Source organism: Octodon degus, unplaced genomic scaffold (assembly GCF_000260255.1).
Source record: "Octodon degus isolate 3935 unplaced genomic scaffold, OctDeg1.0 scaffold00001, whole genome shotgun sequence".
Classification (NCBI taxonomy): Eukaryota; Metazoa; Chordata; class Mammalia; order Rodentia; family Octodontidae; genus Octodon; species Octodon degus.
Window position 1 is genome coordinate 37,700,645 of NW_004524577.1, and position 14,736 is coordinate 37,715,380.

Sequence of the window (14,736 nt, forward strand, 5' to 3'; positions counted from 1 at the left end):
GTTAAGCTTGAGTCCAGCATACAAAAGGCAATGCTGACTTTAGAAAACTGCAGTTTTAAAAGAGAACTAAGAGTTGTGGAGTGGTGCTGTAAGTGTGAATAATGGAAGCAGTTTGAATTTTTCAGTGGGCAAAAGCGCTGACTCTGATTTGTGCCCCAGGGGAGCTGGCAGAGAGCAAATGCTACCTGATCACAGTGACACCTGTGTACGCCGGCGGGCCGGGCGCCCCCGAGGCCACGAAGGCGTACCTCAGGCAGGCCGGTAAGTGCGCACTTTGGCTTTGAATAATGTGGTTAGCCTAAAAGAAATAAGGATGCGTTTCATGTTCAGTTGTGGTGTTCTAAGGAATGAATAAGCTGTACTGCTTTTCAGTTAGAAAATAACATTTATTCTGTTATAGCACCTTCCAAAGGACCTACTGTGCGGACAAAAAAAGTGGGGAAAAATGAAGCTGTCTTAGAGTGGGACCAGCTTCCAGTTGATGTTCAGAACGGATTTATCAGAAATTACACCATATTTTATAGAACCATCATTGGAAATGAAACTGGTAATGAAACCATCAGTTGTTAATCAGTTTTTTCCCTAAGTTTTTAAATACTTCTCACCTGAAGTCTCATTATAGTATGTTTTATCCTGAGAAGATGACCGTGAATATTTCTTATGATTGTGTTCATGGCTCTATTAAAAAAGGACTGCATTCTGCTTACAGAAGAATACCATGTTTGATTATAAAGGTTGTCTTCTAAGAAAAATGCCCCATTAGTATTTTCACAATGCCAAATAAGTACTGCTGAAGCAGAAACGCTGAATAAAGCACAGGGATTTTACTTACTTTTTTATTTCTTCCAGCTGTGAACGTGGATTCTTCACACACAGAGTACACGTTGTCCTCTCTGACTAGCGACACACTGTACATGGTACGAATGACAGCGTATACAGATGAAGGAGGAAAGGATGGCCCGGAGTTCACTTTCACTACACCAAAGTTTGGTAAGACAGAGTAAAATTTGACTTTTGTTTTTGTTTTATATTTAATCAGACTAGAGAAGCCTTAGTGTTCTGTTGTTTCCAACAGAAGGTGTTTCCACCCTCGGGGGATGGGAGCACAGCTTTGAGTTCACAGAAATGAAGTGGGCGTAAATTGTGGGGTTCGCATCACGGGCCATCTGGTTTCGTGTTCTCAAAGTGGGCATAAATTGTGTTCCTATCATTGGCCATCTGGTTTCTTGTTTTCTCGGCTTTCTGTTGTCTTATTAACTGTTTGGCTGAGTTCTCTTTCCTAGAGGCTTCGTTCTTCCCCAGGGTGGGTGTAGTGAGACCCTACACGGTGTCCGGCCCAGTTTCTCTTCCCATTTCTACTGTGTCCCATCTCAGCTGCCCACTCTTTCCTTGCCAAACACATTTCTGTCCGTTCCATGTCACAGCCAGCCAACTCCTTACCAAAGCCTGCAATATTTAGATGCGGCGGCAGTCACTGTCTTCGTAGCTCCTTCTCACACAGCCCAGTGGCACGTTCTATTGCTCGTGCCTGGTCACTGCACCCAGCCCTTTTCCACTCAACTTTCGGACCACCAGCCCCTCCCGCAGCACCTTTGCTGTCTTTTCTGAGTGCATCGCACTACTGTCATCCTCACCTTCTCTGGCTTTGGCTGTTCCTGTAACGTCCTTAAAGAAGACCTGCATGTGTGCTTTCTGGGTTGCACTATTTGAGTCATTATAGAAATGACTTTATCTTCTTGTGACTGGGTTTGTAACTCCCACCCCTAACTGATAACAAGGAGAATGATGAATAGTACTCTCCGTGCTCTTGACTGGTTGAATGACTGCCAAGGGAGAGAATGAGTGACTCTTTAAACAGATAATGAAAGGCCCTTTTTTGGCCAGTAATTAATGTAGTTTCCAGGCTAAGATTTGTCCCATGTGGTGACATAGTAATATTACAGTAGTACTTAAATAACAACATTAGAGGAAATAAGAAAACTTTAAAAATATATTCTCTGATTGAAATATAGGAATTTTATGCAGTTTCAAATGCGAAAAGGAAGAAAACTTAGTCCCAGTCTCTCACAAAAATCATCTAATGTGTTTAGGAAGGCTGCTATGCTCACCACTATACTACCATGCTGCATGCCAAGGCCGGCTATCTAATGTGTTCAGGGATTTTCTGTGTCTGCATTTTTTCAAAAGTTAGCTCATGCTTAGTATTTTCTTAATCTTTGTATTAGTGCATGCTTGCCCCACATAATGATCACGTTCATCATGGGGAATTTGCGTCTGTGCATAATATGGATAAAACTGAGACTTCCATGGAAATGGACGCATCTCAAAACCATAATCTTAAGAGAAATAAACCCGACACACAAGTTTAAGTGTTGTATTATTTCTCCTCTGTGAAAAACTCCAAGAATATATGAGGAGCAAAATGGAAGGCAGACACTGGGAAGTAAGAAGGACAGGTGCCAATAGGAAGCGGAGCAAGGGAGGGAGAAGGGAAGGGAAAGAGAGTTTTTAAATGAGAATACAAGGGGGAAAATGGAAGCACAGTATTATTTTATAATCTTTTTTTTTTTTAATCTGTCTGTGCCTTCCATTGTGGCTTCTTCACATGTCATGGGTCTCTCCCCAGGAGATCTTAGAGCTTTGTTGTAGGAATATAGGCAGAGTAAGTAGAACTGGAGAAGCGGTTGGGTAGTATATAAGTAATAAAAAGATGAGAAAGGTGTGTGCCAGAGCCTTAAAGTTAGGATGGAGACAAATAGGGACAAAGGAAAAAAGACAGAGTGGCCCGAGTGAGGGCACAGTGCATGGAAACATAAAGTGAAGCTTAGCAACAAAAGAGGATGGGGCCGGGAGATGGCTCAGTAGCATAAGCGCTTCCCCGGCAAGTGCAAGGGCCTGAGTCAATCCCTGGTTCCACCAAAAAGAAGAAGAAGAAGATAGCCTCTGCGTAAATGAGATTTGGCATTCTGAATTTGAGATCCTGAGCATTCAGGAATTAGTATTTGCCAAGCCCTATTGCTAAGCATTGTTCTGATCTCTTGATTTCTGTTGAGCTTCATGGGACATAAAGTCACTTACAAACTAAGTGAATAGTACGTGACTATAATACTGCATACATTTGTCCTATAGAACGTTAATGAAAAGTTACCCAGGGGGCTTTGGGGAAACCGTGGTTCTGCTTTCAGCACCAAAAATGTGGAAAGAATTAGATGAAACAAAGCTAACTAGAAAAATGCCTGCCCCTTTGGCCATCCCAGCTACTGAGACACTGGATTAGTAAGATTTTTTTTAAGTGTAGCTAGAATTAGGGTCAGGTGTATCTTAACGGTTATTATGGCTGGGTTACTGGGTACCAACGAAAGAGTAGGATCTGATTTATGAAGAAGAGAAAAAGGCTGAAAATGAAATTAGACTTGTGTTATTTCTCCTCTGTATCCATGTCAGTTATTTCTCATCAGAACCTCTCTTTTTTAGCTCAAGGAGAAATCGAAGCCATAGTTGTGCCTGTTTGCTTAGCATTCCTGTTGACGACTCTTCTAGGTGTATTGTTCTGCTTTAATAAGCGAGATCTGTAAGTACTCGTTCATATTTTTTGCATTTTTCTTAACTTCACAGTTATAATTTATACACAATAAAATTCAGGGCTAGAGTTTGGATTTGGCCATTGTGAGTGCGCCCCTCGGTGGAGATGCACAGCATCCCTCCACCTAGAGAACTCCTGCATTGCTTTCTGTCCTCAGTCCGCTCCCCAGCGCTTAGCCCCAGGCAGTTAGGACCTTTCTAGAACTGCACTTTTGTCTTACCTATAATGTGGTATACATGGAATCAAGTAGCATATAGTATTCTGTGTATATTTTTTTACTTAGCAGAGTATTTTCAAGATTTATTATATTGTTGCTTATACTAATTTTTTTAAACTATAGAATAATATTCTATAGTTCATCACTTAATTGAAATTGATGGGTCTGGAAGTTTCAATTAGTTGTAGAAGTTTAGGTATTTTTCTAATTTTTTTCTGTTGTGTATAATGTTGCAATGAACATTCACATACAAAACTTTTTATGGGCATACGTTTCGTTTATCCTGAATAAATACCTAGGATTAGGAGTGCTGGGTCATACGATGAGTGAATGTTTAACTTTGTAAGAACTCCCGAGCTTTTTGAGTGGCTCTTTCTGATTACCACCTACACTTGCTACTGCTAGTTTTTCATTTTTGAGATTTTTCTATACATTCACTTTTCTAAAAGTGAGTGTATAGAACTCATTGTAGTTGTAATTTTCATTTCCCTGATTAATTAGATCTTTTCGTGTGTCACATTTGTGTGTGTGTGTGTGTGTGTGTGTGTGTGTGTGTGGTATCTCTGTTGAAATCTTTTGCTCATTTTCCACTGAGTAGTTTATTAATGTGGAGCTGTTAACACCTTTATATGCTCTTGTTACAGAATTTTTGTCAAGTCAACTATATTTTTGCAAATTTTGTCCCACTTCGTGCATTATCATTTGTGTGAAGTCCAGTTGCCAGTATTTTCCTCTTGTAGTTCCTTTGTGTTGTGTCTTGTTTAAGGTATTGCGCCTAATGCAGTGTCAGAAATATTTTCTCCTGTTTTGCTCTGGAGGCTCAGTAGGGAGGTGTTCTGGTGATTTTGTTGTGTTGAGACTGGATCTTGCTATTGAATTCATAGTGACCCTGAACTCGTGGTGTAGCCCAGGCTAGCCTTGAGCTTGCAGTGATCCTCCTGCCTCAGGCTCCTGGTTGCTGGCGTAACAGGCTGCACCACCACGCCCAGCTTACGTGTTCAGTAGTTTTTCATAAAAGTTCGTAGATTTTAAGGTACATCTGTGGTTCCCCCAAATTAATTTTTGTATATGATGTGAGATCGGGGCCAAGACTTTTTCACCCCACAAATACCTAATTCTAACATTATTTATTTTGAAAAGACCGCCTTTTTACTGTTGAATTATCTTAGCATTTTTCGCTTAACATCAATTATCATATCCATGTGATCTGTTTCTGCACTGTCCTTTTCATTTAATTAAACTGTGTCTTATGTACATCAATACACCTTTCCTTATTGCAAAAAATAAAATGCGTCGTATTTTGGGATCAGTGTCATTTCTGTTATCTAGGTAATTGTAATTGGCAATTAAAGATTTTTGTTTTTGTTGAGGAGGTGCTATACTGAAATTGTTGGGGGACAGAGTTTTTGTTTGGCTTTGGATAGAATAGGGTTTTTTGTGTTCTTTTGGTTAATTGGTTTGGTTTTTAAGATTCATAGATGGACTGTTTAGAAACAGGAACTGTTTCTAAATGTTTCTTCTTGCTCCAGAATTAAGAAGCACATCTGGCCTAATGTTCCAGACCCTTCAAAGAGTCACATCGCCCAGTGGTCACCTCACACGCCTCCACGGGTAAGTGCAGCCGCTTCTGCGGGCTTCGTAGTGTCCAGGCATAGCAGGGTTTACTTACAGAGCTCATCCAAAAGACTCAGGACGAATCAAAAAGTAAATGAAAATAAAATAACACATAGATGAAAATGACCATCAGAATTAAAAATAATACCTATCGTCATAGTATATTTGTGTGATATTCCTAATCCTACTCAGTAAACATCACAACTGTGGGCAAACTGCAAGTTTCAAGTGCTAAAATGCTACATAATGGTAACTATTATTTAAACATTTTGAATTGGATTGCTGATTAAAACCTGGTTTAACAGTTTACCATTTTAACAGTTAAAGTGATTTTTGGAAAACTTACACTGAGCACTTCAAATTTAAAACATACCTCAAAGGGGAAGAAATCATTTGTATTTATTATCCTCAAATTTCTTTCAATTTTATATTAACAGAATAAGAATTAAGAAGGTGTTCCTGATTTTCAAATTCTATAAGGTTTCAGTCATTGTTTTCATAGCCAGTTAACTCTGTGATGCCTAGTAGAGGCATGAAATAATCCTTTTTGTTTGTTTAGAAACAGGGTCTCCTGTGTAGCTCAGGCTAGCCTTGAGCTCAGCATGTCACCCAGCCTGGTCTCCAGCCCGTGGTGATCCTTCTGCCTCAGCCTCCTGATGCTGGGAGCATGGTGTGCACCGCGTCGCTCAGCTTAAAACTATTTGTAGCCCTTTAGTCTATTCACAAACTATTGATTTGGAAATTCTAGGCAATTACAGACTGATTCTGACAGGCTCTTTTGCCCATTCTACATTATATTTTCTAATAGGTAATTTACAGTGGTTTAGTGACATTACCACACCACTAAATTTCAGAGATGCGTTAATTAACTCAAACTTTTACATTATTATGTGTCATAGGTAACAATCCATTTTCTCTCTCCCCTAGCACAATTTTAATTCAAAAGATCAAATGTATTCAGATGGCAATTTCACTGATGTAAGTGTTGTAGAAATAGAAGCAAATGACAAAAAGCCTTTTCCAGAAGACCTGAAATCCTTAGACCTATTCAAGAAGGAGAAAACCAGTGCCGAAGGGCACAGCAGTGGCATCGGAGGGTCTTCGTGCATGTCCTCCTCGAGGCCAAGCATTTCCAGCGGGGACGAGAACGAGTCTGCGCAGAACACCGCGAGCACGGTCCAGTATTCTACCGTGGTGCACAGCGGCTACCGGCACCAGGTCCCGTCGGTACAGGTCTTCTCGAGGTCCGAGTCCACCCAGCCCTTGCTGGATTCGGAGGAGCGGCCAGAAGACCTGCAGCTGATGGACAGTGGAGACGGCGGGGGTGGTCTTCTGCCTCAGCAGCAGTACTTCAGGCAGAACTGCACTCAGCCTAAAACCAGTCCAGATAGTTCACATTGTGAAAGGTCAAAGCAAGTTGCTTCGAGCAGTGAGGAAGATTTTCTTAGACTTAAACAGCAGCAGATTCCAGGTCCTGTTTCACAGGCCTGCGGGGCTGAGCAGATGAAAGTGTTTCAGGGAGTTTCTGCATCAGGTGCCCTTGGCACCGAGACTGAGGCACAGGTGGAGAGCCTGGAGGCCGCCGCGGAGGACGGGATGCCGAAGAGCTACCTTCCGCAGACTGTCAGGCCAGGCGGCTACATGCCCCAGTGAAGGACTAGTTCCTCCTCCTCCTCCTCCTCCTCCTTCAGCAGTACCCGTGAAGCTAAAAGATTCTGTCTGTGATCTCAGATAAAAATGCTCTTCACTCCCGGAAGATGGTCCTTTGCCCTGAAGGGTACAGTCTCACCTGGGCTGTTTCCATTCCTGGGTATCTGGGGTTGCACTGTCAGCACTACAGAAACTGACTTTATCCTCTGAGTACTGAACAATTTTTTGTTCTTTCTGGATGTTTGCACTGAAGAAAATCGGCTCATCTGCAATTATAAAGTAAAAACTTGTGTTTTCCTATGTAGAAGACAGAAGTTACTTAAGTAAGGACCAGTGATATGCCATACTTCACGCACCTATACTGGTTTTTAATTAATCATTGAAAAGTGTGTTGGGGATGGTTAATTAAAAAAATATAGAGTAGCAAGACCTGGATCCTCCACTTCAGCTGCCCGTATAAAGTTTCTGAGAGGCCTGGAGGCCTTCATACCTGAGCCTAGCTTTTGAGGTCTGACACAAAGCAATGGTGATGGCAGGTGCATTTCTAGTTTAAAAACGCACCTGCCACTTGCTCCTAAGAAGAGGACGTTAAGAGCTTTAGCTTGGCAGACTATACTCATTTTTTAATATGTAATTTTTAAAATTTCACTAAGTTTTTTTAAGTTCACTTTTTATTATTGACAACTTGGAAGCTCCTCACAAATTCAGCAGAGTGCCCTGCTGAGAGCTGCTGTGACGGACCCCATGAGCTCCCCTGAGCATTTTAAAATTGCTCTTTGTAAAGGCTTTCTCCTCTACATACATGTACGTATGTGTACATATATGAACATCATCAACCTTTGTTAGGACTTCAGAAGATTTGGTGGAAAAGCACTTTATGCCAGTATGTCATCATAGTGTATTTTAATTGAATATGCTTTTCAGAATGCCAGGGTTGAAGTTTTTCTTTTTTAGTTAGGTATTTGTAGCAAACTTAGAGGACACTTTTCCCCAAAACAAAAAACCCCCAAATACACATACTGGTATAATTTTCACAGCCAGTGATCCTTTTACCTAAAGGGGTCTTTGCTTTTCGTTTGATTTTCTTTGAGATAAGCTGCCGCGTGCTGCCTGGTGGCCCTGTCCCCAGGGGCCCAGTCATCTGCGCAGCCACCTTAGTGGGGGGACCGCAGGTGTGCGCTGCCCGCCCAGCACATCTGCGTATTAGCGTAATCCTCCTCCCATTGACTCTCTTCAGGGCAGAGGTGGGCCAGACTTCTAGGGTTTAGCACTAAAATTGCTAATGCATTTATGCCATCCCCTATCACATGTGACATGGACAAAAGACAGACACCAAGTAAAAGAAATTGTCACACATCATTAATGATTGACAGCTACCACCAAGGGAATTCAGAGGAAACAGATTTTTCTCATATATTTTGAATTTTAGAAAACAAGCAGACTTAAAGTAATTTCTAGGTTATTAAAAAGGCTAAGAAAATTGATATGCATTTATAGTTGAAATATTCTACTTTTTACTCTTAGAATATTGTTCAGATTAGACTTCTTGTTATATTTTCTTATTTGTAGTCTTACATTTGCATAATGCCTAAATACTTTCCTGAGTTCTATCTCAAATATGATCATTGTGAGATGGTAAGTGCTTTGTCCTAATAGATCCTGCTTCCTGCTTTAGGCAAAAGCCAGCATTACCCCGGTGAAATGACAGGACCAGAAGTGAAGGCGGGAAGTAAGACAGGAGGTCAGGCGGGGTAGGGAACCCGAACTCACACTACACATAAGGGCGGCGCCGCCGTCCGCGTCCCGACTGGGTTTGTCTTGCTATGTGGCTGTTCGTCAGGAACATTGTACTATTAAATTTTCCTTTTCTCAAAGTAAGTAGTCATGGTATTGTACTGGTTTTGGTTACAACTTCCTCATCAGTATTGTGAAGCATGGTGTCGTGTGATGTTCGGCCACGTGGGGGCGCTGTAAACTGTGACCTCAGGACTTGAGCGTGTGCAGAGAACAACACCACCCCCCCCCCCCCCCCCCCCCCCGCCCCGCACCGCCCCTCCACACGCGAAAAGCGCAGAAAACGGCCACACCCCACAGCCCCCGCGCAGCAAGGGGCCGCGTGGTGACGGTGCGAGGCTCCTTTTAGGAAGTACGGAGTGGAGCCCTTCATATGTGTATTTTTACCCTGAAAGGAAAAAAAAAAAAAGTTTTAACTGCAGTTCCTTTCATAGAGCATGTTTTAGAATAATGTGTTTTGATGCATGTGTGTTGTATTTTAGGTATGCAGAGAAACATCTGATTTGCATAAAAATTAGTCAATAAAGTCAGTGGATTTATTACTCTCTAGTGTCTAAAAAATTTGGCTTAAAGCAGCGCTAGCACATTAGAAAACGGCCTTTTTGTGACCAAAGCTAATTCACTGCTTTTCATGCAGTTCTCCCCTTTAGAATTAGGGGAAAAGATCCAACAAATGTCGCACGCGTCACTCTTGGTATTTGACCCTCAGTTCCTGGTGTCTTTGGTGTCCTGACCGCATCGCTCATGAACAGTAGTGCTGAGTAGCTATTAGAAAGCTACAGAACTTCACGCCTTCTTTTACAAAATCTCAATTTGTGATCCTTCTTAGCATGAATCAGTACTCGGGACGTACCGACACGGGTGGAAGCGGCTAGAAGTGCAGGCGCCAGTTTCTGGCTGCTGTCCCCTGTCCCTCAGCCTTGTTGACAGGTCTCACCCACGAGGCACCCAGGAACCCGCGAGCTCTTCCTGTGAAAGTAGAACTTCAAGGAGGCGCATGCTGAGAAGACAGCTTTTGTCAGAGCTCATGTGAACATCAAAAATAGTTCTGAGAATAAAGAGAAGCCAGGCAAATACAGTTTTTAAAGCTGTCTTTTTTCTACATTCTTAGTTAAAACCATAACATAAAATGTAAAAGTTTTGGGCCGGCGAGACAGCTCAGCCATCTGAAGCACCTTCTTAGGCAAGCTCGGGACCGGGTCAGTGCCCAGCACCACGTGCGTGCCAGCCCTGCCCCGGGCGGGCGAGCCAGCCACCCCATAAAAGTAAAACTCTTTACATGTAGAATTCCCAAGATTGCGGTTGCAAAAGTTTTGTTTTGGTGAGTTGAGTAAAATGTCAAAGTAATAAGCTACCAGGGCTGGCGAGATGGCTCAGTGGTCTAAAGACCTACTTAGAACAAGGTTAGCAAAGCACAGGGTCGGGGGTTCAATCCCCAGCACCACATGCCATCCAGCCCCGCCCCCTGGTGGGCTGAGCTGGCCACACACACACACACACACACACACACGAAATAAAATAAAATTAAAAAAAAAAGTCTTTGGGCTGGTGAGATGGCTCAGTGGTCTAAAGCACCTACTTAGAACAAGCTTAGCAAAGCAAAGGGACGGTGGTTCAATTCCCCAGCACCACATGCCAGCCGGCCCCGCCCCCTGGTGGGCTGAGCTGCCCCCCCCCACACGTACAAATAAGGTAATAAGCTACCAAAAAAGGGGGTGAGGGGTGGGGAGATAGCTCAGTAGAATGCTTGCCTGGCAAGCGCAGGGTCCTGCGTTCAATCCCCCGCACGGGAAGCAAAGAGAAAAAAGTAAGCTACATAAAACTTAAATTGTTTTAAAATTACTGAAACAGCTTTCTACTGCAGTGTTCACTGTTAGATTATGTTACCCAAGTCAGGACTGTTTTTTTGTTTGTTTTTTTGTTTTTTTTGTTTGTTTGTTTGTTTTTTGTGGAACCGGGGACTGAACAGGACTACTTTTAAAGAACATGATTTCAACTCTCCTGAGAACGAGAAGCCAAGACTGGCGAGGGCTTCAGGGGCAGCCGCTGACCGAGCGCTGCCCGCGTCCTCCGAGCCCGGCACGCTTGCGGCCTGCTCCTCAGGGGCTGGGGCTTAGTGGCCTGCTCTTTTTCACTGGTAAACAATTCAGGTGTACATCAAAAGCAAATTTTCTAGAGTTTTTGAATTACTCTTCCCATCCCACCTGCTGCCGTAAGCGTGTGCAGTTCGTAGTCCAGTATACATCGCGTGAAGGATGAGGAAGTGGCAGCTCCGGGAGAGCTCTTCTGTGAGTCCTTGTTTCAATGTCTTTTCCAGCCGGCTGCTCCTTCAAACGGGTCGGTCTGCTTTCATGACCCGGCTGTCCCTGCCGCTGATGGGTCATGATGAGAACAGACTGAAGGCCGGCGGTGGCATCTTCATCCCTCGGATGTCAGCTTGTCCGGTAACGACACATCGCTGTGCTGTCACATTAATACCAAAGTGGGATGTGTGAGAAGACCCTCTACAGTCCGCTAGCACGACGTGCAGAGATGGCATCCGACGGGGGTCCTGTCCCCTCCCCGCCGGCCTCGCCCGCCCTGGCCTCTTTACTCCACCCATCTGCCTTCATTGCGAAGACGGTGGTGTTTATGTCCTCTTGCCTGCGCAGTGACTTGCGTGCGCTAAGTGTCACCACAGCTGTCATCTTGATGTTGACACGATGCTCATGTTGCCACCAGTGTTTTACTTGATACTGGTTTTAATCCTTCAGGTAACTTTAAGAAATAAATTCTTGCTCGAGTTCTCTTGGTGTGCGCACCGCCGTGACCCTCACTGCGTGCGTGTGAGGGCTGGGATTCTTAGGGACCGTGCTGGCGGGAGAGTAGTGTAAAGTGGACTCTGCGGGCTTGTGGCTTCCAGTGTCAACAGTGCAGCAGGATTTCGAAGCCATTACACTGTCTTTGCCTTAACACCTCAGAGACAGCAGCTTCATGTACCAGTTTTTTCCCACATGACATGTCATGGATTCTAGCAGGCACTTTTTCTTTCTTTTTTGGTACAAGGAATCAAAGTCAGACCCTGCACCTGCCAGGCAGGCGCTTGTGCCGCTGAGCTGCACATGGCCCAGCCCCCGGCCCTGGATCCTGCGGTCCCAGCACCTTACCACCAAGCGGGGTTGCTGCTGCCCGCTGTGCAGCCTGCCGGCGCAGGTGCTGCGCCCTCTCGTGGCCTGTGTGTGCCACTCTCTGCGGAGGTCTCCTTGGAGGGAAGCGCGCAGCTTCCTCTGCTGTTTGGAGCCCCCAAGGAGGGGTAGATAAAGCCAGGACAGTCAGCAGCTAGCTCTTCAAGCCTTCACGTGATCGCATCCAAAATATGCAGTCAATCAACCCACAAAGAAGCCCAAAGCAAGCCTAACCCCTTCCAATTTCTAGTAGCTTTTAGAAATGCTTTCTTGGCGTGGGCTGTGTCCTTTTTTTTTTTTTCAATCCTGTTGTCTCTAGCTGTACCGGGCTCAGCCTGGCCTCACATGCGGTCCTTGCTTTGATTCTAATTTGCATGCAGGATAAAGTCCTTTTGCTTTGGGTAAGTTACTGGAGTGGAGAGAGGAACGCAAAGGAGAGCTGGGATAGAAAAGCAGGTATTTCCTCCCAGCTGCTAACAATAGTTTTCCATGTTCTGGGGATCAAATCAAGATGTCATGTGTGCTATGTAACTGCCACCGAGCTATGTCCCCAGCCTAAAAGGTTCTACACAGTTAAGTGATCGCCTGCTTGCAGAGACCTGTAGACATTCCTGCCTTGTTCTTTTACATCTCAGATTCTAGTTCGTATCATTTTACAGGGACGTATAACCAGAATTGTCATCATTCTCTGGTGAGAACTGTCCAGCACACACTCTCATGGCTTTTTATTTATAAATTTGTACTTTTTTTTTTTTTAATGTATTTGGTTGTTACAGGGTCTCACTACACAGCTTGGACTCATAGTGATCCTCCTGATTTTAGCCTCTCCAGCGCTGGGATTACAGGCATGCACCACTACACCCGGTCTCTATGGCTGGGGGCAGGGCTGGCGCGGCATGCGATGCTGGGAATCGAACCACTGTCCCTGCGCTTGCCTAAGTTGCCTAAGCAGGCACTTTATCCCACTAAGCTATCTCACCAGCCCCTAAATTTGTACATTGGTATGAAATTGGACTCTTGGATAACATGGTGGGATATATGGTAGGAATCCTCACAGAGAGAAATGGGAAGGAACAAAGCCCAGATTGCTCAGTTACCTAGCGAAGCGGCTGCCCTCGCAGGCAGAAGCCAAGCCCCAGACACGGCACATCCCTCAGTGCCCTCCTCACCCTCGTGCCACGCCCCCTTGGCCAAATCGCTGTTCTAAGGGCCTAAGATAAAACTTAAGGGCACATCTGGCTCCCATCCTGGTGGAAAATGGCTTTTGCAGTTGTGGTTTCAGCAGTGTGCGTGAGCGGTAGCTTCTAAAGGAAGTAATACACGTTTCATTGGAATTGATTCCATAAGCTTCAATGAGAGAATTTGTGCTTTTAAATGAATAACCTGCAGGGTGTGGGGGCACATACCTGTCATCCTAGCCCTCAAGAGGGTCGCGGAGTTCAAGGCCAGCCTGGGCTACACAGGTTAGGGTCAGTCTGAACTACACAGTGAGAACCTATCTGGGGGGGAAAAAACGGATACAAAAACATAAGGCCCTGAGGTTTTGGCAAGAGCAAACATTCTGCACAAGCCTTCAAAGAATAAAAAGCCACTCTTCCCTGTAGGTCAAGCTCGGTGTGGCTTTTGCCAGTTCAGTCTAGACTTTGAAACGCCAGGACTCCTATCGGCATCTGCTCTCCCACAGACTGCTCACTGCCACTGCGTGCCTGTCTGTCGCTGCTGCCTTCACAGTAACAGCCCCAGTCTAGACACGCTCGCTGCTGTGCGGACCACGGTGGGCAGCGCCGTCCCCCCGCGGAGGGGGCACCTGGGGAGCGCGGCGCGGGTACAGCAAGGCCCGCACCGCTGACAGGCTCAGCTTGGGATGGAATCTGCCAGGAGCGTGCGGTTGACAGGACGGAGCAGAACTGCCATGTCTGCCCAACTGCCAGCACACAAACCAGCCTCTCAGCAAATCCTTGGTCAGCTAGTGGCACGATGCTGATTTGCATGAACGCGGTTGGGATGGTGGTGCAGCTTACATTCCCCAGAAGCAAAGCCTGAGGAAGATTCAGGGGTAGCTTGTGCAGGAGACAGCTGCTTTCCAGATTCCCAGGGACTAGGCCGGGGCCGCTCCCTGGGCCCCTTCCTAAGGCGCGTGACTGTGTGACTGTTGTGGCCCCTGGGGTCCCACTTATCTTGGCCGAAGGGAGCATCCTCTCTTGTGCTCTGGCTGCTGCTGCTGCTGCTGCTGAGAAGGCCCCGCTTACTCCCAGGGCCTAGCACGGAGCACGGTGCTCCGGTCTAGTAAGTAGGTGGTCAGTGAAATGTACTGTGCAGAAAACCAAAGGAAGGGACAGGACAGGTTTTCTTGGGGTGGGTTTCGGTTTTGATTGTTAAAATGTTTGCTTTCATCTAACTCGGAGTTACAGTACCATGAGCAGCCATCTCAACATGAAGATACCAAAGTCTCCCCCCAAAAATGTTTCTTCTTTTTCAAAGATTTCTACTCTTGCAACTGAATCCAGGGCTTTGCACGCATGGGCCAGGGAAGTAAGTGCTTTCTCACTGAGCTACAGCTCCAATACCAAGAGCCTTTGCCGCAAAGCAAAATACAAGTTCAAAAGCAAAAACTTAGAGAAAATTAAACCCAAGACAGATCCTTCTGAAGCACCTTGTCACCAAGCCTCGTCCGGGCAGGAGGGACCTGTGCACTTCCCACACTCCGGAAATAT

At 45.1% G+C, this 14,736-nt stretch overlaps 1 protein-coding gene across 1 annotated transcript in view; it reads left to right on the forward strand.

Moving 5' to 3' along the window:
* The window catches only part of Il6st (interleukin 6 signal transducer), a 51,075-nt gene extending 42,137 nt beyond the window's left edge, over window positions 1-8,938 (forward strand). The window contains exons 11-16 of the mRNA XM_004623089.2: window positions 160-261; window positions 401-547; window positions 850-990; window positions 3,475-3,571; window positions 5,330-5,411; window positions 6,342-8,938. Coding sequence (XP_004623146.1) covers window positions 160-261; window positions 401-547; window positions 850-990; window positions 3,475-3,571; window positions 5,330-5,411; window positions 6,342-7,067 — 1,295 coding nt within the window. The 3' untranslated portion in view covers window positions 7,068-8,938. The remainder of the gene's footprint in view (window positions 1-159; window positions 262-400; window positions 548-849; window positions 991-3,474; window positions 3,572-5,329; window positions 5,412-6,341) is intronic.
* The last annotated feature ends 5,798 nt before the right edge of the window (window positions 8,939-14,736 follow it).